The following is a 27,167-nucleotide window of genomic DNA, read 5'->3' on the forward strand; positions in this document are numbered from 1 at the left end:
CTAGAATAAATGTTATTATTATACTAGAATACATTAAATCTATATGTAATTATTGCATTAGAATAAATTAAATTTAATGTAATTATTGCACTTGAACAAACAAAATCTTTGCACTAGAATTAATGTCACATTATTCATTATACATTTTAAGAGTTTAAGAGTTTCAAAATAAATTCAATGGCATTACCACAAACCTGTGACAAGTTGTGACTTGTTGTCAATCAATCAATCAAACTTTATTTATATAGCGCTTTTCATACATATAAATGCAACTCAAAGTGCTTTACAAAAGTTGTGGCAAAATTATCTTAAAATATAGGACAGCAGACTCTGTAGAGCTTTTCTACATCCTGATAAATTCAGATTTGCGATCTTTCTTGCCATTTCTTTTCCTGATCACCTCTGTGTCCCGTCAACAGGTGGACCACCTGGATAAGAACGGTCAGTGCGCTCTGGTGCACGCGGCCCTCAGGGGCCACATGGAGGTGGTGAAGTTCCTGATCCAGAGCGACTGGAGCCTGGGGCCGCAGCAGCAGCAGCAGTCGCCTCAGAGCCAGCAGCAGGCGGCCTTCACCAAGAGCCACGCCGTGCAGCAGGCGCTCATCGCTGCAGCCAGCATGGGATACACAGAGGTACAGCAACATGATCAGGCTCTTAAAGCAAGACTGCATCCACTACAGGTCCATTTATTACCTTCGTTACCTTGAATCAGTTTTATATACTGCACAAGCTGTGTTCATCAATTATTTTCTCCAGTTTTGGATTCACGCTAGAGGCATGTGAGAAAAACAAATTCAAGGCAGCACAGGGTGAAGAATCGATAAACAAACGATCTTTTTGGGGATTATTAGTAGTATTCCTTTAACTCTGTAGCGTTCTTCAGTTTTAAAGTTCTGCATCTGTTGAGGTGAATTTTGCTCAGTTTTAAAGCTGCAGAGGTAAAGAAGAGAAAAGTAACTGACAGATGTCGTCATTATTCAGACGTTCTGTGGCTTTGTGCAGCACGTTCACTCCAAGGTTTTCAGTGGAATAAATTCAGTATTGCAGCGAATTAAGTTATAACTTATCATTTCTGATTTGAGCTTACACTGCAGTCTGTCAGACATTTGTAATAGCTGAACAGTCGTGTTCACAGGGAGAAAAAAGGGGACGCGAGGAGAATCAGACAGCACTAAAATGTTGATGATGATAAGTGAGTGAGCTGAAGGCAAACACAGCTCGACTGTTGCTCAGCGATCAGATCTGTCACTGCATCTGCTTCAGCTGGTTCTTTCAGACGGTTCAGCTCGCTGCACAGACGTGTGGGGCTAATGTTCTTAGTGATACTGTTATTGTGCACACTGTGCATTTTGTCACATTTTACTGAGACACACGAGTGACTTCAAGTTCAGAGCGCCAGGAGAGACAGAATCAGACGCTGAAGTAGTTTGTCCGACAGGTTCAGAGAGAAAGCACATTAAAAATGTAACAAGGCTCTTTGCAGAACACTAATTTTTAATTTGAGGAAGAGTGAAGGAGGGAGGGGAGAGAGAGAGAGTTTAATGGAAGGGGAAAGAAGGTAGGGGAATAGAGAGATTAAATGAGATGGGAACCATATATACAGTAAATTATCCTTATGTGATAAATCCTCAAAAAAAGCCTGTACAGTAATGGCAGTTTGGTTCCAACAGCTGATTGTCTGTGGTCTAAAATCCAACCTTTAGATCAGAAGCTGTTAGGAATGAAAATTAAGAAAAATAAATTCCTGGTTGGTGCAAACAAAAACAAAAAACACAGGAAATCACCACAAAATAAAACAACAAGTAAAATAAATAAATAAAATGGTGCACTAGAATGTATGTATTTATTGCACTAGAATTCATTTAATTATTGCACTGGAATAAATGTCATTTTTATACTAGAATGAATGCAATTTAAATGTAATTATTGCAGTATAACAAATGTAGTCATCACACTAGAATTATTGCACTTTATTAGTAGTTTAAATGTTATTATTTTACTAGAATAAATGTAGTTATTTTAGTAGAATAAATGTAATAGAATATATTAAATTATTGCACTAAATTAATGTAGTTTAAATGTAATTATTTTACTAGAATACATGTAATTATTGCACTAGAATAAGAGTAATTATTGTACTAGAATAAATATTATTGCACTAGAATTAATGTAGTTATGATACTAGAATGAATACAATTTAAATGTAATTATTGCAGTATAACAAATATAATCATTGCACTAGAATAAATGAAATTATTGCACTAGAATTAATGTAATTTAAATGTAATTATTTTTCTAGAATAAATGCATTTATTGCACTAGAATAAATGCTTATTGTAAATTCATTCAGGAGAAAAGCAGAGTCATGATTAGAAGTGACTTTACTTTAATCTTTTATTTTATTTCTGAAATGTTTATGTCTCTGTTTTATTTAAACTAAACATGGACATTAATCTGTGTCATCTGGACTCTTGTCCCCCATCAGATCGTGTCCTACCTGCTGGACCTGCCAGAGAAAGATGAAGAGGAGGTGGAGCGGGCTCAGATCAATAACTTTGACACCCTGTGGGGAGAGACAGGTGGGAAAACCTACTTTTAAAACAGACATTACACTGTTAAAACCCAAACATGTGACTGTGAATGATTAATGGTTCATGTAGGTGTGAAATGTCTGGACAAAATGTGAAAAATAAACTGTCCTGAGACGTACACTTCAGTGTTTTGTGGGAGGGTTTTTTCCTGCGAGGCAGAGCTGCAGTGCGGATATGAGGGATCGTTCTGGTGTGTCTGCTGCTGCTGCTGCTGCTGCGTCAGATGCTGATGGCAGTGCAGTGGTGTCATTGGTGCACAGACAGGGCTGGGCTCACCCAGAGGATGGAGGAGGAGGTGGGGGGAGGGATGAGTGTGCTCCAGGGTGCTCAGAAATGACTCGTCTGATTGCCCTGTGGCAGAGTGTTGAGAAATGTAATGTTTCACTGTAACCTGAAGCTATGAAACCACATTGGGGGGACTTGTAGTCACTCAGCCGGAGTCTCATTGTTTATAAGAGATCAGAAGGATAACAGTTGTTCTGGAAGAGGATTTTTAATCTGGCTGACTGAATATTCTTTAACAGCCAGAGGGAGAGTATGTATGTACAGATATAAACTCACTGAGCTGTGTGCATCAATGTGCTCCTACAGCAAAGAATAAATAGGTGGAAACTACAGCTGGACAGTTAAATTGGCTTGTTTTATCTCATAGCTGATATATGGGCATCAGCGTATGTGTCCGCTGACAAGCAACAACTAGAGAGCGTGTTTCTGTCAGGCCCCGAATAATTATTGCACTAGAATAAATGAAAGAATTGCACCAGAATACATGTAATTATTTTTACTAGAATAAATGTTTTTGTTGCACTAGAATAAATCAAATTATTGCACTAGAATAAATCAAATTATTGCACTAGAATAAACAAAATTATTGCACTAGAATTAATTTTATTATTGCACTAGAGTAAATTTAATAATTGCACTTAAATACATTTATTTATTGCACTACAATAAGTGCATGTATTGCATTAGGATACATGTAATTATTGCTAGAAAAAATGGAAGTATTGCACTAGAATAAATGTAATTATTGCACGGGAATAAATTAAATTATTGCACTAGAATAAATGTATTTATTGCAATAGAATAGTTGTAATTATTGCACAATAATAAATAAATATTATTGCACTAGAATAAATTGAATTGTTGCACTAGAAAAAATTTAATTATTGTACTCAAAATAAATGAAATTATTGCACTAGAATAAATGCACTTATTGTACTAGAATAAATGAAAGAATCACACTAGTATACATTTAATTATTGCACTAGAATAAATTTAATTATTGCACTGGAATAAATGAAAGAATTGAACTAGAATACATGTAATTATTGCACTAGAATAAATGTAACCTGAGAACCTCGGAGAGACCTCAGGGTTTTTTGTGTTGCTGTCTGATAAGTACACTAGTAAAACTCTTTAACTTTGCAAGAAACTTTGTCGCCAATGATTTTTTTCCTGTGTGGACTTTTTGACATTCCATAGAAGTAGATTTTTGGTAGCAGTTGGGACAAATATCTGAGACGAATGGATCAGTATCCTGTATGATACGCTGCTACCGTTGATATATATCATTATGAGTGTTTTAACTCCCAAGTGGAGCCTGAAACTCCAGCATGTGTCTGTCAGGCTGCAGTTGAAGTTGAGGTCATCTCCTCTGGGGCTGCTCCACTCTGCTTAAAAGAAAGATGTTCACTCTGCTAAATTATTCCAATTATAATCATTACATTGGAGAAGATGTCTTTTCAAAGCTTCGACAAAATATCAAGAGGCTCCTCTCCTCTTCTCTCCTCTCCTCTCCTCTCCTCTCCTCTCCTCTTCTCTTCTCTTCTCTCCTCTCCTCTCCTCTCCTCTTCCTCTCCTCTCCTCTCCTCTCCTCTCCTCTCCTCTCCTCTCCTCCTCCTCTTCTCTTCTCTTCTCTTCTCTCCTCTCCTCTCCTCTCCTCTCCTCTCCTCTCCTCTCCTCTCCTCTCTCTCTTCTCTTCTCTTCTCTTCTCTTCTCTTCTCTCCTCTCCTCTCCTCTCCTCTCCTCTCCTCTCCTCTCCTCTCCTCTCCTCTTCTCTTCTCTTCTCTTCTCTTCTCTTCTCTTCTCTTCTCTTCCCTTCTCTTCCCTTCTTGTGTTTTCCTGCAGGGCATAGATTTCTATGCCGTATAATTGATATTTTTATAATGGCATATGAATGTATGAGCCCACAGAGAATTATAACCTAAATCTGCAGCTCCCATCGGCTTCACAGAGCTTTGTTGAAAACTTCAGCTCGTTGTTTGACTGTCCGTCCTGCAGATATTCTGTTCTGTTTCCCTCTCAGCGCTCTCATCAGTTGTTTTCAGGCAGCAGAATAGAAAAAAAAGCGGTTAAAAACTCTGTGTGAACTACCTTCTCAGACACAGTAAGCAACCAGCATTTAGCGGCTATTAAACCATATATTTCCCTCAGGAGTTGGTGGAGACAAAACAAAGCTGAAAGAGAGAAAATCTCACTTTCCTCATTCCTCAGGTGACAGAAACTCTAAATTAAACCTGTTGCTCTGGAGCTGCTGGATGTTAAATCAGTTTGATTTATCAGCTCAGAAGGTGATGATATGTGAATGTTGTGTTCATAGTTTGTCTCTGCTGCCCCCAAGTGGCCAAATGATTGCAGATTTATCTCCTCCCTCTTTCCCCTGTCTCCTCCTCCTCCTCCTCCTCCTCCTCCTCCTCCTCCTCCTCCTCCAGCTCTTCCTCCTCATCCTCCTGCTCCTCCTCCTCTCCCCTGTCTCCTCCTCATCCTCATCCTCCATCTCCTCCTCCCTCTCTCCCCTGTGTCCTCCTCCATCCTCTTCCACCTCCATGTCTTCCTCATCCTCCTCTTCCTCCTTGTCCTCCTTCTCCATCTCCTCCTCATCTTCCTCCTCCTGTTCCTCATGATCCTCCTCCTCCTCCATCTCCTCCTCCTCTTCCTCCTCCATCTCATCCTCCTCCATCTCCTCCCTGTCTCCTCCTCCTCTTCCTCCTCCTCCTCTTCCTCCTCCATCTCCTCCCTGTCTCCTCCTCCTCCTCCTCCTCTTCCTCCTCCATCTCATCCTCCTCCATCTCCTCCCTGTCTCCTCCTCCTCCATCTCATCCTCCTCCATCTCCTCCCTGTCTCCTCCTCCTCCATCTCATCCTCCTCCATCTCCTCCCTGTCTCCTCCTCCTCCATCTCCTCCTCCTCCATCTCCTCCCTGTCTCCTCCTCCTCCTCCTCCTCTTCCTCCTCCATCTCATCCTCCTCCATCTCCTCTTCCTTCTCCACTCTGATATGTGAATGTTTTGTCTCCGCTGCCCCCAAGTGGCCAAATTATTGTGTCTTTAATAACTGCTTAGGAACGCCCACTTCTTCCAACAAAATCCATGTAAAACTCTGCATGTAGGAACTCAAAAAATAAGCAGAAAATCAGATTTTTATGGACTTGTCCTCATCTCATTGTGTGTTCTGTGTCTCCAGCTCTGACTGCAGCCTCGGGTCGGGGGAAGCTGGAGGTCTGTCGTCTGCTCCTGGAGCAGGGGGCGGCGGTGGCCCAGCCCAACAGACGAGGCATCGTCCCGCTGTTCAGCGCCGTCAGACAGGGACACTGGCAGGTGAGGGGCCGCTAAGAAATAAATGCTTTAACTGTTGCATTCGAGTGAACACCAAGGACACATTTTTCTTTCTCCAGCTTACTCCAGAAGGCAGCAAAATGGCAATTATACTCTAGAAAGTAGTAATTATTGCACTGCAATAAATGTATTTATTGCACTAGAATAAATGTTATTATTGCACTAAAATAAATGCAATTATTGCACTAGAATTAATGTATTTATTACACTAGAATAAGTGCAATTATTGCACTAGAATTAATTTCATTATTTCACTATAATAAACGTATTTATTGCACTAGAATCAATGCAAAAAAATACTGTCATTTCTTCAGCTCACAAACACTACATACTGTAAGTACGACATCCAGCTGCAATTATCTGACGACATGTTTTCTGTGTTCTGGGTGTTTCAGATCGTGGACCTCCTCCTCACACACGGCGCAGACGTCAACCTGGCTGACAAGCAGGGACGTACTCCTCTGATGATGGCCGCCTCAGAGGGACATCTGGGGACCGTGGAGTTTCTACTGGCTCAAGGTTAGAAACAGCACACTGGGAAAAAACTCCAAGTGTTTTTAACTAAAACTAAAAAGTATTCAAATTGCAGTAAAAATTGTATATATGATGCTTTTCTTTCATTTTACTGCTGCAATAATGTGTTACTGCTGCAGATGTTTAAGGCTGTGCTCATTTGAACTCCTTCTGCAGATGTTAACCCCATATCTAAAAAAAAAAAAGTCAGAAATTCAGCCGTTTTTTCAGCTTCAGGATGATGCATTTTCTAGCTGACCCAAGATTATTTTAAAGGGTTTATTCAGATTGAGAAGTGGGAGAATATTCTAAATGCATCAGTTTATCAAAAAACATTCAACATCAGCTCATCTGGAGATAAATGGTTTTCACTGGACAGGAAGGAGAGGAAAACTGTGATCTAAAGCTGTCAGACACAGTAAAAAGTAAAAATAAAAAGTGTAAAATATGGAAATACTCAAGTAAAGTACAGATGAGTTGTTCAGTTAAATGTAGTTTTTATTCCATCACGGTCTTAACCCTGCAAAAAACATCACAGCCTGAAAAAATAATTCCAAAAAGCATAATTACAGTTTTCAAATTGTGTTTACAATAATTACAGCCAAATTAAATCAGCAGCAGATTTTAAAGCCCTTCAGAGTGAGTGAAGCAGCTGTGTGACGCTGCCTGGTCTCCTCCTGCAGGAGCCTCCCTGTCCCTGATGGATAAGGAGGGCCTGACCGCTCTGAGCTGGGCCTGTCTGAAGGGACACCTGCCCGTCGTCCGCTGCCTGGTGGAGAGCGGCGCCGCCACCGACCACGCCGACAAGAACGGACGCACGCCGCTCGACCTGGCCGCCTTCTACGGCGACTCTGAAGTGGTAAGAGCTGAAATCAGTGGAGGGAAAGAGCCGAACGCTAGAAACTCTCTCTGATGGCTTCACTGCTTCTCTCCAGTCACCTGTTTTTGTTGCTTATATTATTCTTTTGGAGTCATTGCAGTTGAATTGAGGAAGAAATAAAATACATAAATGAATGAAAAGGGACAGAACATGTTGTCAGACATCTTAATCAACAAGAAGAATTAAGTTTTGTTATTGAGGAAAGATTTATTTTCTTCTTTCATCCCTTTTTATGAAGAGATCTTTGACTGTTTAGCTTTTGTTTTTATCCTCCTCCTCCTCCATCTCTTCCTCCATCTCTTCCTCCTCCTCCTCCTCCTCCCTGTCTTTCTTCTCCTCCATCTCCTCCTCCTCCTCCATCTCTTCCTCCTCCTCCTCCTCCTCCTCCCTGTCTTTCTCCTCCTCCATCTCTTTCTCCTCCTCCCTCTCTTTCTTCTCCTCCATCTCTTCTTCCTCCTCCATCTCTTCCTCTCCTCCTCCTCCTCCTCCAACTCATTTATTTTGTTTATTAATGCTTGCTTGTGTTTATACAATATTTAGTTTATTTTATTATATGAAAAAAAGTGTTTTATTGTCGAAAAATGTCAATAATTCTCAAGTTAATGCATCTCTGAAACTCAGGTATCGTATGTAATTATATTAGACATTTTTAAACTCAAGGACCAGGCATTTGAAATGCAACATCTTATTTTCAACAAAAACATGAAAATAGATAAATAATGAAACAATTGGTTCTAACTATATACTCTCCACAGTTAGTTCCCAGGTATTTACAGGTGCATCTCAATAAATTAGAATATCATAGAAAAGTTCATTTATGTCAGTGTCAAAAAGTGGAAATAACACATTATATAGATCCATTACACACAGAATGAGACATTTCATGTCTTAATGTATTTCATTTCTTCTAATTATAATGAATACGGCTTACATTTAATGAAGACCTAAAATTGAGTGTCTCAAAAAAAATGTAATATTACAAAAGACCAATTTTAAAAAGTATGTTTAATATGGAAATGTTGGCCTGAAAAGTATGTCCATCTATATGACTCAATACTTGGTTGGGGCTGTTTGACTTGAACTACTGGAAATGGACTTTTCCATCATATTCTAATGTATTGAGATGCGCCTGTACGCCATATGTCTCCATCTCTGCAGGTCCAGTTCTTGGTGGACCACGGCGCCATGATCGAACACGTAGACTACAGCGGGATGCGTCCTCTGGACCGGGCGGTGGGCTGCAGGAACACGTCGGTGGTGGTCGCCCTGCTCAAGAAAGGAGCCAAGATAGGTAAGAGCGGGCCGGGACCTTTTATAGCTCACAGAGGACGCGAAGCAGCTTCGTCTCTGTCCTGCAGCGCCATGATACAATAAAAGGTTATTTGCTTTGCCGTGAAATGAGAAACAATTTGTTGCAATTGTGGTTGGAAAGGTCATGCATCGGAGCACGAGCTGCATGAACGGGAGAGTCCCAAAGATGAAAAAATGCACTTTTTAAGCACACACGTCCTGCTGGTCATTATAAAGCGCTGTAGCTCTGTTCTGCTATGAGCCATGGATTCAGGTTTGTGTCTCCATGTAGCCTGAACCTCTTCCTGCTCCTGTATGTCATCCGCCCCCCCACTGCCGCATCGTGCTGCTTCTCCTCAGCTATTTATGGCTCTGATGTGTGTTTCTTTTTATTGTACTACTGCTGCCTACCGCTGTGTTGTTTTGCTTTCTCTCTCTCTCTGTCTGTTTGTCACATCCTCTCTCTCTCTCTCTCTCTCTCTCTCTCTCTCTCTCTCTCTCTCTCTCTCTCTCTGTATATATATTTATATTCCTCTGCGGTTGCTCAGAGACAGGTTGTTATTAGCGCTTGCGATGTTTCTTTTCCCCTTTTTTTTCCCTTTTATTTTTTCGCTGAGGCACTTATCTCCGCTTCTCACTGCTGCTTTTTTTGTGTTCCTTTTTCTCACTTCTCCTCCTCCTCCTCCTCCTCCTCCTCCACCAACGCCATCACTTCTCTTTTTTCTCTTTCAATCTGTTTTCAATTCTGGCCCCCACTCGCTCTGCCCTCCTTACACTCCTTCCCTCGCTCATGACCTCCTCCTCCTCCTTCCTCCTTCCTCCTTCTCCCCTCCTCTCCTCTCGCCCTCCCATCCCTCGCCTCCTCCTCCTCCTCCTCTCTCCGGCCCCAGGATGTCAGACGCTGCCCAGTCGGCCCCGAGGTAAAGCCAAGGCTGTCGACTTCTCACCCCACCAGGCATTTTGACAGCTCTATCTCCTCTCTCTGTGTTGTCTGTGTCGTCCTAAGTGTCGGCAGGCCAGCTTAGCTACCAAAAACCTTCTCAAAACTGACAAATAATAACATGCAAAAGGTATTAGCACTGACAGAGATGCAGTCGGGATTGCCCTAGAGGTAGACGCTATAACATCCGAGTGGTTAATGACAGCATGCCCGGCCTCCAGCCTGTGACGTCGTGTCGAGGTGTTGACCTTCCATCCCACAGATGCATGACGAGAAGCCCTGAGTAACACTTTGCGTGGTCGTGATTTAGCAGGAAATGCATGTATCTGTAACTCCTCTCCACCACAGACTGAGGTGATAAACCACTGTGCTGTGCATCGTCCATCCTCCAGACGTTCCCTCAGTGTCAGCTAGGCCAGTCAGCAGCATCCCTCCCCTCTCCACCACTCAGAGGACAGCCTGCAGAGCTCTGCTACTCCCCGCCCCCCTCCCCCCCCTGCTTGCCTCTTTCTGTTTATCGTACCTGCCCTGTGTCTCCTTGTGCAAGACCCTCCCCTCCCCTCTCCTCCTCCTCCTCCTCCTCATCTCTGTGGTGTGTGTTCATGTGTCAAGGATTGCTGTTGCTGCAGACACGGAAAAGTCAGTCTCAGTCACGGGGATTGTGTTTGATTTTAAACAGTCTGCAGGGATTTTCCTGCAAGTTATGTTCCTGCTGTTCCTGATCACATCCCTGAATCAGTCACTAGTGCAAAGAATGACTGTGCATTCTTCACGAGATAGAAAATGTCTCGATTTAAATATGTTTTATTTGATGTACTCTGGGTTTGCCTGGGCCAAAACATATTTGCAGATAATTTGCCAATCAACCATTTGAAAATAGTCAAATTCAGCTCCCAGCAGGGTTAAAAATAACTTCATAATAATGACTATTGTCAAATAGTGTTTGACCCAGGTGTGCTGTGTTCTCCAGGTGTCAGCGCAGGTTTTCTGTAATTCTTTCTGCAGTGGATTGCCTGTCTCTTCTCCTCCATCCCTCATTTTGGCTGTCGTCCTCCTCCCTGTTTTTACTGTGGTGTGTAGTGTGACTCCCAGTCGCTCCTCCTTCCTTCCTTCCTTCCTCCTCTTCTGCGTGTTGCTCGTGTGTGTGTCTCTCTCACTGTGCCTCTTGTTTTCATCCTCTCCTCCCTGTGTTACTCAGGTCCAGCCACATGGGCCATGGCCACCTCCAAACCCGACATCATGATCATCTTACTCAGCAAACTCATCGAGGAGGGGGACAGCTTCTACAAGGTCAGAGCAGCCGGAGCTCAGATTCACTGTTTGAATTGATCGAATTCAGGCTTATTAAAACAAAATAATCAAGTTTAAAATCTGCATTAAAAGTTTTCAGGCAGTACTCCACTACATACTTGATCTAATTTATTTAGTTATTATATTTTTTTTTCTTTGCCTGAGAGTACTTTGCATTTTACAGATATAACACATTATAAAAATGTATTTTTTATATATATTATATTTATTTATTATTATTTATTTAACATGTTAAATTATATATATTTTTTATATATTTTATCATGTTAAATAGGTTACATGGGTTGTTGCATGTAGTAGTATGAACATCAATGAATAAATATTTTTTAATATATACAGAGAAGTGGTATGAGAAATATATATAGAAATATAATATAGAAAATATACAGAATATTATACATACATATATATATATATATATATATATATATATATTTATAATATTAAAATAAAGGTATAATATTACAGTATAAAAAATGTATTTAATTAACTTATTTTATTTAATTAATTGATTAATTAATTAATTAATTAAATAAATAAATAAATAAATAATTATGAATTAATTATGAATCAATATCCAATGTTATTTCTCCGTAAAGGATGCAAGTATAACCACATTTTGTTTCTGTCCTTCCAACAGAAGGGGAAGGTGAAGGAGGCGGCGCAGCGTTATCAGTACGCCCTCAAAAAGTTTCCACGTGAAGGCTTCAGCGAGGACCTCAAGACGTTCAGGGAACTCAAAGTATCGCTCTTCCTCAACCTGTCCCGCTGTCGGAGGAAAATGAACGTGAGTCTGCAGAAAAAACAAACCTGAAACACATCTAATGACCACAGCTGCTGACTGTATGTGACTCTGTGTTTGTTCTGTGCAGGACTTTGGGATGGCTGAGGAATTTGCTACGAAGGCTCTCGAACTGAAACCAAAATCCTACGAGGCGTACTACGCCCGAGCTCGCGCCAAGCGGAGCAGCAGGTACGTCCTTTATCCCTCCGACAGCCAGGAGGGGGTTAAACTACTGATTGATATTTATTTCATCTTTATTTATACATTATTTAAATGGTCAGCGATTAACAGACAATGAACACAGAGTACTGATTCTTTTTTAGCTATTTATTTAATTTTAATTTTAATTTTATTTCCATATATAAATAATAATAATTTATAAATATTTTATTTTTACAGATCACCATTATTTTTTATTCTATTATTTGTATTATTATTTTTTATTGTTATTATTATTTAATATTATTGATTTAAATGTTTATACATTATATTATTTATGATTTATTTTATTTATTTTATTTTTACATATTTTTTGTCTGTTCAGTCATATTTGAAGTTCAAGAAAAATCCACAATTCAAGATTATTTAAGATATTTATCTATTTATTTATATATTATTTATTTAAGTGAACATACACTACTGATATTTATTTAGCTATTTATTCATTCATTTCAGTTTTCATATCTAGAATAGGTTATAATAGGTTATAATGATAATATAATAAACAAAATGTATTATTTAGCAATATTTAGCAGTCACACATGCAAAATTGACATAGAAAAGGTAAATTTGCTATTTTTATGCCTATTTTTTATTTATCGCCTTATTATCCCCCAATTATAAAACAGATAATACAACAGAATGTGATTATGTGTTGCTCGTATTTGACATAAATTCAATTGGAAACTGTACTAAGATAAAATATTTTATGTTTTCCACTCTAAAAACTGTATCGATCTAATACATTTTGTCTCTAATTGTGACTCCACTCGCTCCTCCATATAGCTCTTGTCTTACTTTTTTGTGTAATTTTGGACAAATATGACTCTTATCACTCTTCTATCCAGACAATTTCCTGAAGCCTTAGAGGACCTGAACGAAGCCATGAAGCAGTGCCCCAACAACCGGGAGATCCAGCGGCTGCTCCAGCGGGTGGAGGAGGAGTACCACCAGCTGAGCCAGGAGGAGCAGCAGCAGCAGGACCTGGAGCTGGAGCCGCCCCCCTCCCCTCCTCCTACGCCTCCCCCAGAAGACGAGGAGTCCCTGTCCCTGTCCCTGTCCATGCCCCTCCCTCCTCCCCCAGAGCCGCGTCTGGAGGACATGGAGCCCGTCCAGGACTTGTTTGAGGACGAGGACTACCTGGAGCAGGAGCTGGAGGCCATGTCTGTGGGTCTGCCCCCGCCCGAGTCCCTCAGCAACCCGTCCAGCCTCCCCATCATCCAGAGCCCGCCGCTGTCCCCCACACATCCAGACCAGATCTACCTAACCGGAGGTTCTCCCATGGGCCAGCCCTACGAGTACCACCCCACCTCCTCCTCCATGTCCTCCCCGACCCGCGGCTCCTACCAGCCCACGTCGCCCTCCCTGTCCCCGACACACCAGAACCACTACCGCCACAGCCCGCCTCACACCTCCCCGGTGCACCAGTCGTCCTACGGCTTCAGCCCGCCTTCTATGGGCTCTGGGGGTCAGGGGATGGACCACCAGAGCCCGCCGCCTTCCCCTTTACGCCGGGCCGCTCAGTACAGAGCCAGCCCGCCGGTGGAGAGCGTGTGTCTGTACAGGTCACAGTCCGGGTCGCCTGTGCGCTACCAGACGGAGCAGCTGCCCGGCCGACCCAAGTCCCCCCTCTCCAAGATGAGCAGCCAGCGCTCGTTCCAGCTGAGCTCCCAGCCCTCGCTGTCCTCCCAGCACCACCAGGCCCAGGGCCTCCGTCTGCAGCCTTCTATAGCCCAGATAGTCCGCACCAACCAGCCCAACAGCCTCTACAGCGGCCAAATGGGCCACTCCATGGGCGGGCGCTACCAGGGCGGCTCAGTGGACGTGGAGAGCCGCTTGGTGTACCAGCCCTCCCTGGACGGACGCTCCATGCCCCAGGTCCAGGCCAGTCTCAGCTCTGGGGCCCTCTGTCAGCACGGCGGCCGAGGAGGGGTTATGGAGTCGGGCCTGTTGAAGGATGAACTACCCCAGCGCCCCTCCTCTGCCTACCGCGCCAGCAGCGGGGGCCCGGGGGGCATCCGTTACAGCCAGACGCCTCAGATCAGCCGCAGCCAGTCCGCCGCCTACTACCCGGTCTCGGAGCACGTGCTGGAGCGAGCCAACGCCATGCCCCCCTGCCAGCTGGGCTCTCCTGAGATCCCCCACATGGTGAGGCGTCCCGTCAGTGCCAACACCACTGAGATGAAGCAGCACGTGCCCACCCCGAGGCCGCTCATCCACTCCCAGAGCGTGGGGCTCCGCTTCTCCCCCTCCAGCAACAACATCTCCACCGGATCCACCTCCAACTTGGCGCCGGGTTTCAGGCCGTCCTCGTCCATTCAGCAGATGGAGATCCCCCTGCAGCCCACGTACGAGCGCGCCTGCGACGACATCTCCCCCATCTCTCCCTCGCAGGGCGGCGGGGGGCTGTACCCGGGCGAGACCACCCGCTCTCGGAACACGCCGTTCATGGGCATCATAGACAAGACGGCACGGACTCAGCAGTACCTGCATCAGCCCTCGCGGTCCAGGGGCATGACCTCCATGGACTCGGCCATCAGCCCCACCTCGCCCGGCCAGCTGGTCCAGCAAGGCTCCACCTACAGCCCCCCCGCCTCGCTGGGCAACATCGCCTACTACAACAAGACCAACAACGCCCAGAACGGCCACCTATTGGAAGAGGACTACTACACCCAGAACCAGCCCCCCTCGCTGGGCAAGCTGGCCAACGGCTCCCGCGGCGGTGGGGACATCCTGGAGCGGGTCAGCCAGGTGCCCACATACCCCGACGTGAAGGTGGCGAGGACTCTGCCCGTGGCTCAGGCCTACCAGGACAACATGTACCGCCAGCTCTCGCGGGACTCCCGGACCCAAGGCCCCACCTCCCCCATCAAACCAAAGAGACCCTTTGTGGAGTCAAATGTGTGATGGCCTGCCTGTGATTGGTTGAGTGGACTGGGCTTAGTTAGTTAGTGGGAGTGAGAGGTGAAAAATATTTAGCTGACCCTTTGTGTACGTGACACGGACAAACTCATCGAGAACTCACCGGAGAGAAAAACACACATTAGACATTATCTTAAAAACATAACTAACACTGAGAATTATTTCATTATCATAATCTGCACACAGGTGGGACCACCAGAGGGGTCCTCCAGTTCTGAATCAAAGAGCGGTGCACTTCCAAAACGTCGTGTGGCACAAAGTTCCCGCAGGTGAACACGACGACAGGTGAAAGAACTCATCATCGGACTCGACTCGTGGACTCTGAATCCATCTTCTGTTCTTTCAAAGTGTGCTCTTAACCAAGGTTGCTAGTAGGCTCTATTCTATGTAATACAATATTATATGTTCAATACTGTACATTGCTCAGAAAAATACAAATGGCTCAACAACTCAGTACTTAGAGAAAAATGACAATATTTATAATTAAGTTATATATTGTACATAGAAAGAAAACATAGTTTGCGTTTGAATTGTATTCTGTTGACCTGCCTTTGTGTCACATGGATGAGCAGCGAGCAGGTGATGGAGCGAGGGACACCGACCAGCTGACTCATAGAATCACCTCCAATGTGTCAAAATAAAACAGATTCTCTCCTGGTTTAATGCAACAAGATGCTTTCTGTGCTGCAGAACGTCCTCAAAGCTCTGAAGGCAGCAACTCACAATATTCTCTTTCTTTTTTCTTTTTTTACAATTATTTTAACTACAATGGGTGGTGCACAATGCATCTGAATAGTGTAAGGGATTTTAGGGAAAATATTATATAAATTTATATCATATTATTATTTGTGAAAAAATATACTAAAATTAGCAAAAGTAGTTATAATGACAGTAACAGAAATAAAGAAAAGAATTCAGAAAATATTAAAATATTCCCAGTATAATCCAACATAACACCTCCAGTTTATAATCATATAAAAACAAAAAAAAAGAAAAGAAAAAAGTAGGAAATCTTGACTTTAGAGAAGCAGGAAGCAGAGAATGTTTTATCTTTTAATTTCCTGTCATTTGAATATCTTTAACAGCTAATTAAAAAATACACATATAGATAAAAAATTGTACCCAAAAGTACCAGAAAGGCCTTTTTTTTTTACTCACACAGACTCTGGAAGTACATTTTTTTATTTGTTTAAACAGAAACACACATTGATTAAATAAAAAATATTTGAAATAAAATTTAAAAAAACATCCATGCAATTTTACAGGACGAATTAAAGTTTGGTAGTTTAACTTTAAATATTAAAAGATATTTAAATGTTTTTTATCAGAATTAAAATCCAACCATTGCACACAGTGCTTACACATATAGACTTTGCAGAATTATTTGTTAATTTAATCTTTTTTTAATAATTTAAACCGGCCACTCACTTCACCTTGTTTCTGAGGTTCAGATCCATAAATTATAATTTTTTTTATATTTTTTTTCAGTGTCATTATTGTATCACAAACCTCAAGATAATGTGTAAAGGCTGCAAACTAACATTTTCTTTACATATGTGCTCACATAAGCAAGTCTCTATAGTTTTGTACCAGCTCATATGATTGTTTCTGCAGGATATGTAGAATATATTGAGGACAGAATGCTGTGTTAAACTAATAAAACATTAAATTACTTTGACTCTGCAGCTGCAGGATGAACGATGCAGTGAAATGACGATGATAATCCTGTTGCAGGTGATTTTATGACAGCGGTCCCGTGTCCCTCCTCAGGTTAAAGGTTCAGGAGTGGTGCGGTACACATGCTAGTGAAGGGTTAACACAGAAAGTGCTCAGCGATTAAAAGCAAGCAAATGCATACACGACCACTGTTACACACGTTCCCCTTCTTCTCCTCCTCCTGCATCACTTCGTGTCGTTTTCTTTTTACCCACAATGCATTTTTAACTCCGCCACTTCTGCACTAAAAATGCCTGTTAAGTTCTTAACTAAGGGTGCACTTTATGTATTTTACTTACTTTGTTGTTATGAGTGTTGAATATGGAGAAAGTGGGTGTGTGATCAGGCTGACCAGTGACTATCATAGAGACACTATTATGATTATTATTATGATTATATGATTTACAAAGCAGTGATGAATGACAATATGAAGAGCAAACAATGTTTTTAAACCTGGTGAAGATGTATAGACTTTCTAGCACAAGTTGTATATACTGACTCAGATATTCCAGCTCGGGGTTGTTAGTGAAGATCATATTTAACTATTCCACATCATAAAAAATATCCATTAAAGTCCTTTATCTCTAAATTAGCCGGTCAGATGTACTGGTCTTGCACACATCTTGAAATTAATCTACTGCAACAAAGAAAAAAAAACAAGTATGACTGAAGTTTCAGTGCTCTGAAAAAACTCCATATTTGGAGTTTGGGTGGAAAAATAAGAAGTTATTTGTATATGTGGGAGAAGTTATGGACCGTTTGTCTGTAACGTTTTATTTTAAGTTCTCTGATAAAGAATATCTAGTTCCTCCTCAGCTCCACCTGCTCCCAGAGAGATGCCCGACTTATCTTTACAGACATGAAGGTATAAACTGTATCATACTTAATTTAAGAAGACTTCTAAGTTGAGGATCTTTGAGGGTGTATGGTTTCAAGCTGTCTATGTATATTAGTTTGCTGTAAATAGTCTGATGCATGTTCTATTCTTTCCATGAGCTCAAGCAGAAACATGTATAGCAGTTCTGACTCTGGTGTGTGTGACACAAACGTTCGGATCAGGATAAGGAGCCCGATCGCTGTCCCCCGAAACTGTCCTTATCATTTTCCCTTCAGCCTCGCCAGCCAGACAAAAGCAAAAGGTTCCTTTTTATTTTATTTTAATGTGTTTGCTTGCTGAGCAGAGTTCTCTTGTCTGTAAATGTGAGCTTTCAGATCGCTGTGATAAAAAGTTTAATTAAAAACAATAAAAAAGAATGTGTTTTTATCTCATGATAACTGATTGTAATCTGTACAGTCAAAACCTATGTATTGGAGAAAAAAAGAACATATTTATAAATGGTTACCAACTGAAACACGGCCGGCATGTCAGTCATTTATTTTACTGGATATTTTTATATAATACATACATGTAATTTGGATGATTGTGGTCCACAAAACATAAAACACCAGTGTGTCGACAGTAACAACCCAAAACTCCTCCAAAAATACTGTTTACATTAATTATGTTGCATTATATGTAATTTACATTATCATACATCCTGTTGACCTTTAAACACCAGTTCAACCAAAAGACTTTCACAATGAATTATTCTGATATTGTGCATTTTTTTACAGAAGTCCAGAGAAGGTAAGTTAGAGAAAATACATTTTCTAAGTCTGATTTAATTGCATTTATGGTTTGAGAACAGGCAGAAAAAAGGTGTTTTAGTCTTATTTAGGCCATTAGGGTAATTGTGCACATCGCCCTCTTGTGGCCAAAAAAAGTATAACGACAATACAATGATCCTGACAAAAAAGGGGGGGAAACTATTAGAAAGATTATCCTGGCAAAAACATGTTTTTATATAACTGTTCTTAAGTCATGAACACAAGAGAAAACTATTTTCTGAGTCTGATTTTAGTTGTTTTTTCTGCTGCATTTATAGTTTAATGACAGAAAAGAGGTTTTGCCAGGATGTTTCCGAGTTCCACAATTTTTAAAAAGCTGTGAAACGGAGGAAAAAAATCATCCACATCGTTTTAATAAGAAATTGTTGTTGTTATACTCAATGTTGTGCATGAGAAATTAAAGTAGTTTTTAAGAGAACATGTTATTTAGTCCATTTGGGTAATTGTGGACATTGCTATATTGTGGCCAAAATGAGTATTACAACAATAAAATGATCCTGACAAAAAAGGTGGAAAATCAGGTGAAAAAACTGTAACTTAGGAGTATCCTGTTAACACTTAGGAACAGGCAGAAAAAGGATTTTCAAGGATAATGTTTCCTAGCTCCACAATTGTTTAAAAATCTGTGAAACAGCAGGAGAGAGAGAAAAAAATCAACCACATCGTGGATGTGTGGAGTGCATGAGAAAGTGTTTTAGTCTTATTTAGGCCATTTGGGTAAATGTGCACAATGCCCTCTTGTGGCCAAAAAGAGTATTACAACAATAAAATGACCCAGACAAAAAAAGTGGAAAACTGTAACTTAGAAAGATTATCTTGGTAAAAACACTGTTCTTAAGTCACAAACACAAGAGAAAACTATTTAAATCAGACTTAAAAAATGGATCACCAGATTTCCTTTCCTCCATAATGTACACATCAAATTAAAGCGTGCTTTATGGCTTTTTCTTGACTCAAAACTCAAAGTTTAGGACCTGACTCTGGCCTTGACTTACAATTAGAATCATAACTGGGGACTTGAAACTTGCTTTCTTGCAGTACAGTGACTTGGTCCCAGAGGATCCTGGTTTGGGTTAAAATTGGTACGTAACTGAAGTACGAATGTTAAACCAAGTCCATGTGGACTTTATGTAAATCACGTAGAGGTATAAGGTAAGTACATCACTTAGCTTACATACGTCAGTTAACTTAAGTAAGGTATTTCATCCATTTGGTCTGAGAACATTTGGAAAGTCTAGACACAATTAAATCATTTTATCCTGTCTCCACTGGCCTCATATATGTGTAAGAGCCACAAAAGATCCAAGTGATTTTATTTCAGCACCATGTACCACTCATCAAGTTTCACAGGAATGAACAGGGGCCCCACCTCTCTTTACACAGCCACATCTCGGTATAGAAGACACCCAGATCTCTGAACTGAACTACTGGTGGTTGAGTTGCATCGTGGGTAATGAAGCAGCAGGGTTTGAAGAGGAAGAATGTGTGGAATAAAAACAGATACTTCTGGTTCTGCTGCTTTTATATTTTCACCTGTTCACCTTTAAAGGAGTGTAACGTTTAATCAGTGGAGGATTCTTTCGACCTTTCTTCAGTAACAGAAACAGACTAATGATTGGATAAAAAACTCACTTTTTGAGCAACGTTTCAGCCCTCAGACCCTCAGTAAGACCTTTTTTACCTTAAACGTCCTCAATAAAGTGAGAACAAATAATCAATTAAGTATCATTCCAGCAACATTCAAATGCTAGACCTTTCCTAACAGGGTTTTCAAGTCACAGATTATATATTTCCTTTGAAAAAGTGACCTTAACCCACCAGAACAAGTCATGATTATAGAAAAAATACTGTTGTATTTACACTTTTTACTACTGTGGTATATAGATTTACTGCAAATATGCAGTAAATTAATAATCTGATACAATCGGCACATTTAAGGACCCTGTAAAACATGACTGAAAACTGATTGAAGAGCCTTTCCAGTAGAGATGTAGGAGTAAACATCTACAGCTTTTACACCCAAGAAATGAATAAAAAAGACGATTAAAGTGCTTATAGAAACTCAGGAGGACGCGATGGTCCTTGTAGGTGTGAGAGAAAGAAAACAGCTTCTAGTCCTTCTTCTTCTTGTGTGTGAGCAGGTGAACCAGTCCGGGCACGAACACCATCACGACCTGCGGCACAATGACGAACTTGACGAAGAACAGGACGTAGAAGATCGCCTGCGGCCGGACGGGCAGCGGCAGCCGGTTGACGTGGTACAGTCCCATGGAGGACAAGGCCAGAGACAGAGCCCGGGGAGCCCAGGGCAGAGACCAGCCGCCGGGCTTCCAGTACTGAGCCAGACCCAGACCCAGCAGGGCCCCGCAGTCCCGGGTCAGAGAGGAGAACGGGGCCGTGTCCAGGCGGATCCACTCTGCATGGCTGCACCACTTCTTAGCCAGAGAGATCGACCTGAGGAGCAGAGAGAGGTAAAAAAAACACACTTCACCTCAACTTTTAGTCTTTTTTAGGCCATTTGGGTAATTGTGCAATCGAAAAAATGAGTATGAGCCAAAATGAGTATTACAACAATAAAATGATCCTGACAAAAATGTGAAAAACTGTAACTTAGTCTGTTTTTTATGACAGGATAATCTTTCTCTTTTCTCACTTCTCAGTCCATATTTTTTAAAGGGAAAATCAACCTATTTCACACATCAAATTAAAGAATGCATTATGGCTTCTTTTCACTCAAAATGAGTATTACAACAATAAAATGATCCTGACAAAAAAGGGGGGAAAGAACTGTAACTGAGAAAGGTTATCCTGGCAAAAACACTGTTCGTAAGTCATGAACACAAGAGAAAACAATTAATGTCAGACTTCAAAAAAATGGATCAACAGATTTTCCTTCCACACTTCTCACTCCTATTTCACACATCAAATTAAAGAGTGCATTATGGATTTTTTTGTCTCAAAACTCAAAGTTCAGGACCTGACTCTGGTCATAACTGGGGACTTGAGTGCAAAGACTTGAAACTTGCTTTCTTACAAGACAGTGACTTGGTCCCAGAGGATCCTGGTAAGTGTGAGCTTATTAAGCACCAAACACATAACTGTAATAAAAGCACTGACCAGGAGAGGTCGACGCCCAGCTGCTGCAGCCCGGCGTGCAGCAGCAGCGTGCTGAGCAGCAGGCCGAAGCTGAGGCAGAAGAAGAACAGCAGGGGGCGCCCTTCAGGCACCCGGCGGCTCAGAACCAGACCCAGGATAAAACCTGGGGAAAGAAAGTCACTCAGGTCAAATTAACAAGAGAAAATATACTTAAACTTCTTTCTTAACCTCTGTGGAAAACCATCACCATGATATGATGATGATAGTAATATGAATGTTTTCACCTGGCACACATTTTTCTACAGCTTTTATCCAGTATTTCTGTTGATTTATTATTCGACTCATTGTTGCAGCTGCTGTTAACTAAATCTGTGAGTTTGCAAGGATACTGTGGGAATTGTTGCAAATCAAGGAGATTTGATGGTGATTGTTCCAAATCCAAAGAAGCACTTAAATCTAATTCATTAGCCAAAACATACAATACAGTACAGCTGTTGCTTTTTCCAGGGAAAGTACTATATTATCCTATATCTATCAATATCTCAATCAATATCTATCAATGTTTTTCATGTAGAAAAATACATACAGAGATGGGGGGGTTTAACCTTTTTTTTGTTGAATTGAATTTAAGGTAACTGAGGTGACTTACTGATGATTATTGATTGTTATTTAATGAATATTTTTTGGGGGGTGAAATATTCCTTTAAGTAAAAGACTTTCTTTTTGAAATGTTTGCATATTAATTTACACCCGGTAACCCATAGACCCGTAAAAAACATGTTTTTAGACATTTTTGAACATTAATTAAAAGTCTAACTAAATAGATAGATAGATATTTATTAATCCTTTACAGGAAAGTAGTGGGAGATTATTTTCTGTCGGTTGATTATTTGACTAATTGTTGCAGCTGTGGTTAACTAAATCAGTGGGAATTGTTGCAAATCAATGAGGTTTTTTTGGTAATTTTCCAAATCCAAAGAAACACTTAAATCCAATTTATAAGCCAAAACATACAATACAGTACAGCTGTTGGTTTTTCCAGGGAAAGTACTATATTATCCTTTATCCAGGGTTCGTACACTTTAGCAGTGGTCAAATTCAAGCATTTTTCAAGGACTTTCAAGGTAAATTTTCAAGCTTTTCCAGTATCTTACACTTGTTGTAAAATGCATGTTTTAGATGAGTATTTACATACTAAAAGGGGGAGATTTCACTTAACCATACCAACAGTGATGGTATTACACTTTTAGGAGGAACGGTCTTCATTTCAGATAGGCTACTCATTATTTTTTACATTGAACATGTGATTATCTATAGTCCATAGATGGATATAGTCAGATTGTTAGAGAAATACAGTAAGAATTTAAAGCATTTTCAAGCACTTTATCCAAAATCCAAGCACTTTTTAAACCTTGAAAATACAACATTTAAATGTAAGTTTTTTCAAGGATTTCAAGCACCCGTACCAACCCTGCATAGCTAACAATATTTTTCATGTAAAAATATACACACAGAGACAGAGGCTTTAACCCTGAACTGTGTTCAGACCTGTGACGGAGCCGGCAACGACCTGGTGAGGGAAGTGAGCGAGGATGAAGATCCTGGAGACGCCGACGGCCGCCAGCAGCAGCAGGTAGAGCAGGTAGGGAGCCGCTGAGAGCACCACGCTGCAGAGACAGGGACAGGAGTCAGCAACAATATATCTGATATCCTTTCATTTATTAGTGTTAGTGTTTTACCTGTGAGTGCGTGAGTAGAGGTAGGAGCCCAGCGAGGACACCACGACCCACCAGGCTGCTGCCGTCACCATGGCGTGTCCCGACGGGCTCCCTGAGGGACAAACACTCATTAAACCTGCTTTAACGACTGAACTAAGTGTCTCTGACTGATCAATAGGGCTGCAAAGGGGTGGAACATTTACAGAAAATTTCCAGTAAATTTCCAGAAACTTTCCAGAGTCTCTGCAGGTTAAATAAGTCAAATTTAAGAGTTTTTTTAGACCATAATGAGTACAATTTAAGGCCCATTTCACATCCATACAGGAGGCCTGGAATTACTTGCAAAGTAAATTTATTTATTCACAGCTCTTTCACATTGGAATATGTTATAGCGTCCTCAAAAATGTAAACATTTAAAAGAGAAACTGAAGTTTATGCATTCGTTTTAAATAAAAGTAACATTAATACATTTTTAAGACCTTTCAAAATCGTATTTAAGACATTTTATGAGATTTTAAGAGAATTTTAGACATTTTAAGGCCTTAAATTCAAAATTATTGGATTATTAGATACCCTGCTTTCCATGGGAAATTAAGCTTGGGAATTTTGGAAATATTCCTTTTCACTGAACAACAAAAACATGAAACTTAACAGTTGTGATGTTGGAGTCATGTGACTGTTTTGTAGTTCGCTGAAGGATGATGTTAGAATTTCACTTCTGTCAGCTGCATTAACGCTACAAACACCATAAAAGTGTTTTTTATTCATGAAAATGATCCTGCTGAACAAACGTGTTTTTGCCACAGAGCTTATTTTCTGCAATGATCCAAAATCCAATGTCGTTTCATTTGCTCTCTATAGTCTTGTGCTCTGGGCTAAAAAGTGTGTCCACGGTTCTAGAAATCATCTGTGCACATGATTGAGTGTACTTACATGGAATCTGGTTGTTTTAGTCAAGATTACGCTAAAATATTTTGTCCCCAACTATATTTAATCACCCTGTTTAGGTCTAACCTTTAATTTTTTTCATTCCTGATTTATTCCCATTAATTCCCATAGAAAGTTTCCAACTTCCAGGACTTTTGTAGCCCTACTGATCATGTTGTATTTGTTATTAAGGGCAGCTCACCTGGGCCAGTTTCACATGTGGAGGAGAACTGGTGAACTTTGGGCTGCTTGTTGACGAACAGACGTGATTCTCCGATCCACCAGAAGGGCCGTTCTCCAAACAGCATCCTGGGAAAATATATCAGGTTCACAATACATAAAATACAAGACAGAACATGTATTAATTAATCATAACAGTGCATGGTGTGCCCTGCTACCACAGTGTGCAACAAAATTAATTCCGGTGGGTTTTTGTGCTCTTGAAGTCCTGAACATCTTCAAATTAATTTAGAAAAAAAATACATGTTCTTTCCTACATTTATATGAATTACATATATGTATTGATATATTTTCTACCAAGTTTTAATCATTTCATAGCATATAAATGTTTTTTTTCCTGCAGTTCAACCAGAAATATTTGCTAGACTATCACGATCACAATTTTTAATTTAATTGTTTTACCCCCAATTTATCAGCCACCTTGTTTCCATCTACTCCCAGATGTGCTGGTGTTAAAAGTAAACACTTTAATTTTATCCTGATCATTTAAACTTCCTCTATCCAAAGTAGACTTTTATTATAATGGCAGTTTGGTGTGTTTGCATACAACCTATTATATATAACATGTTTACTGTCTGGGTTCTTGGATCCATCTGTAATGAAAACATGCAAATAACTATGATATTGTCCTTAATATGCTGTTTTATTTGATTATTATTATATTCAGGTGAGCATTCAGCTAAAATAGTTTTTTTTATTTATAAATATTTTTCTACTTCTATTTTTACTACTTGAATTTTACTGCCGTTCAATTGTATCTTTTACTTTTTGTATACTCATTCATATTTTTCTTGTGTTTTTTTACTTTTATTATTTATTACATTTTTCAATTATTTTGTTTTTAGTGCCACACTGTGAAGCACTTTGAGCTGAATTGTACGTATGAAAGATGCTACACAAATAAAGTTATTATTATGATCATGTTATTATTCATCTTATTTTTTATATATCAATAACTACTCAACTGCACTCTATATAAAAGGTTTCGCTTTTATGTGTTTCACCTCGGACAGTAATTATATTATTATTCTTAATATGCTGTTGTGATAAGTGATCTTTGTTATTCATATTTTATTTACTTTATCCATGAAACAGAAATGCCACTAACGTTACTAATAACTACGAGACTGCACTCTATATAAAAGGTTCCGCTTTACGTGTTTCACTCCGGACAGAGATTATAATATTATCCTTAATATACTTTATATCTATATTGTGATAAGCAATTGGTGTTACGAATATTTTTTTTATTTTATCAATGAAAAAAATGCCACTAACGTTCCTAATAACTACTAGACTAGACTATATAAAAGGTTCCGCTTTATGCGTTTCATTCCGGACAATCAAAACGGCGGGGCTGTTTGCAGAACCGAAGATGCAACGTCAACACAAAAAACATAAAAATGTTTCTAACTTTATTATTGCAAATAAAATATTTAAAAAACAAACCACTGACGTTGTCAACATTATATTGACTTACCTAACAGTTAGCTGCAGGTTTAGCTTCATGCTACCATTTAAACATTTAAACAGGCAGTAAGAGCGACATTTTAAACGTGTTTTCTTTAGTCTTACCATTTAAACACCAGGTTCAACCACTCGGATATGGCTGCCACCCAAAGCACCGACACTCCGGCTCGTTTGTTGATGAAATAAGTGAATGGAAAGAGCAGCAGAAAGGCAGCTTTAGGGTCTCCAATGTGAGTCACAACCTGCCAGGTTTTCTCCTGACTGATCGTACTCAGCTGGAGACTCTCCGCCATCCAGATGCCCTGGGTGTAAACCTCCTCCATGCCTGCGTCTTCTCTAACACAAACACTTCAGATGTGGATAAAAACAATCCACAGAAACTCAGACTGTAACCCAGATTGTTGTGTTCTTCAGGAAGTACTGGAGCAGAGCGGGCAGTAGCGGCATGTGGCCGACAGGGGAAGCTCTCTGAATGGAGCAGGCGGCGCTGAAGTTGGTTTCCAGTTCGATGGTTCATGTTTCTATGTCAGTGGTGGAAGAAACATTCAGATCTCTTTTTCATAAAAGTAAAAGTACTAATAATCAGTGGTGGAAATAACATAGGACATTTATTCAAGTACTGTACTTAATAAGTACAATTTTGAGGTATTGAAGTACAATTTTGTTGTTTTTTTAATCCGATTCTGGTGGTTATGTCATCTAGATGTTTTATAAAGGAAAAATAAATAAAATCAAATTTTCCGCCTTTGTCTTCACATGTTCACAAATAGAATAAAGGTCTTGTGAATCTTAAAACTGCATTTTTAAAAACATCTCCGGATTTTGGATTCTCTGGGATAATCTTAGATCTTACAAGTCTAACTGTGTTTTTTGAAAGGGAGCTATGGATGTAAAATGTGGTCTAGATCTGATAAAACTTAATTTTAATTCAGATTTGAATAAAAGTTTTATGAATCTGAAACTGCATTTAAGTTTAAGTCTGTGTTTATGGGGGATAATCTAGTCTAGATCTGACATGTCTAAGTACAGCGGTTTTTGTGAGAACTTTGTTAATCCAGAAGGAAATTCTGGTTCTAGATTGCTCCAAAGTTTCCAAAACAATTACATAAACAATCACAATATAGGATAATATAAGATAACAATGAACAAAATAGATGAGAATAACAACATAAGACAAATATAACAGCAACAAAATGAAAGCAAATAGGTGAAAATCTAAAAATGAAAATAAAGTGTCTAAGGACTGAAGTGAGTAAATATATATATA

General features: G+C 40.2%; 2 protein-coding genes across 6 annotated transcripts in view; one reads left to right on the forward strand and one right to left on the reverse strand.

The window, feature by feature from the left end:
* Positions 1-18,133, forward strand: part of tanc2b (tetratricopeptide repeat, ankyrin repeat and coiled-coil containing 2b) — a 218,633-nt gene extending 200,500 nt beyond the window's left edge. For 4 of the 5 annotated variants that reach the window (XM_059325075.1, XM_059325072.1, XM_059325074.1 and 1 more), the window contains 11 exons: positions 420-632; positions 2,486-2,579; positions 6,055-6,188; positions 6,602-6,725; positions 7,403-7,578; positions 8,758-8,890; positions 9,780-9,809; positions 11,028-11,119; positions 11,781-11,927; positions 12,013-12,113; positions 12,992-18,133. In XM_059325075.1, coding sequence (XP_059181058.1) covers positions 420-632; positions 2,486-2,579; positions 6,055-6,188; positions 6,602-6,725; positions 7,403-7,578; positions 8,758-8,890; positions 9,780-9,809; positions 11,028-11,119; positions 11,781-11,927; positions 12,013-12,113; positions 12,992-15,050 — 3,303 coding nt within the window. In that variant the 3' untranslated portion in view covers positions 15,051-18,133. The remainder of the gene's footprint in view (positions 1-419; positions 633-2,485; positions 2,580-6,054; positions 6,189-6,601; positions 6,726-7,402; positions 7,579-8,757; positions 8,891-9,779; positions 9,810-11,027; positions 11,120-11,780; positions 11,928-12,012; positions 12,114-12,991) is intronic. The other variant, XM_059325073.1, reaches the window with a different exon arrangement.
* A 1,269-nt stretch (positions 18,134-19,402) lies between these two features.
* On the reverse strand, positions 19,403-26,348 carry g6pc3 (glucose-6-phosphatase catalytic subunit 3). The gene is made up of 6 exons (XM_059325100.1): positions 26,006-26,348; positions 24,393-24,499; positions 23,285-23,375; positions 23,094-23,212; positions 21,567-21,708; positions 19,403-20,903 (listed from the first exon to the last, which is right to left on the reverse strand). The coding sequence occupies exons 1-6, from the start codon at positions 26,221-26,223 to the stop codon at positions 20,561-20,563; spliced, it is 1,020 nt and encodes a 339-aa protein (XP_059181083.1). The 5' UTR covers positions 26,224-26,348; the 3' UTR covers positions 19,403-20,560.
* Between the last annotated feature and the right edge of the window lie 819 nt (positions 26,349-27,167).

The sequence above is a fragment of the Centropristis striata genome, chromosome 21 (assembly GCF_030273125.1).
Source record: "Centropristis striata isolate RG_2023a ecotype Rhode Island chromosome 21, C.striata_1.0, whole genome shotgun sequence".
NCBI lineage: Eukaryota > Metazoa > Chordata > Actinopteri > Perciformes > Serranidae > Centropristis > Centropristis striata.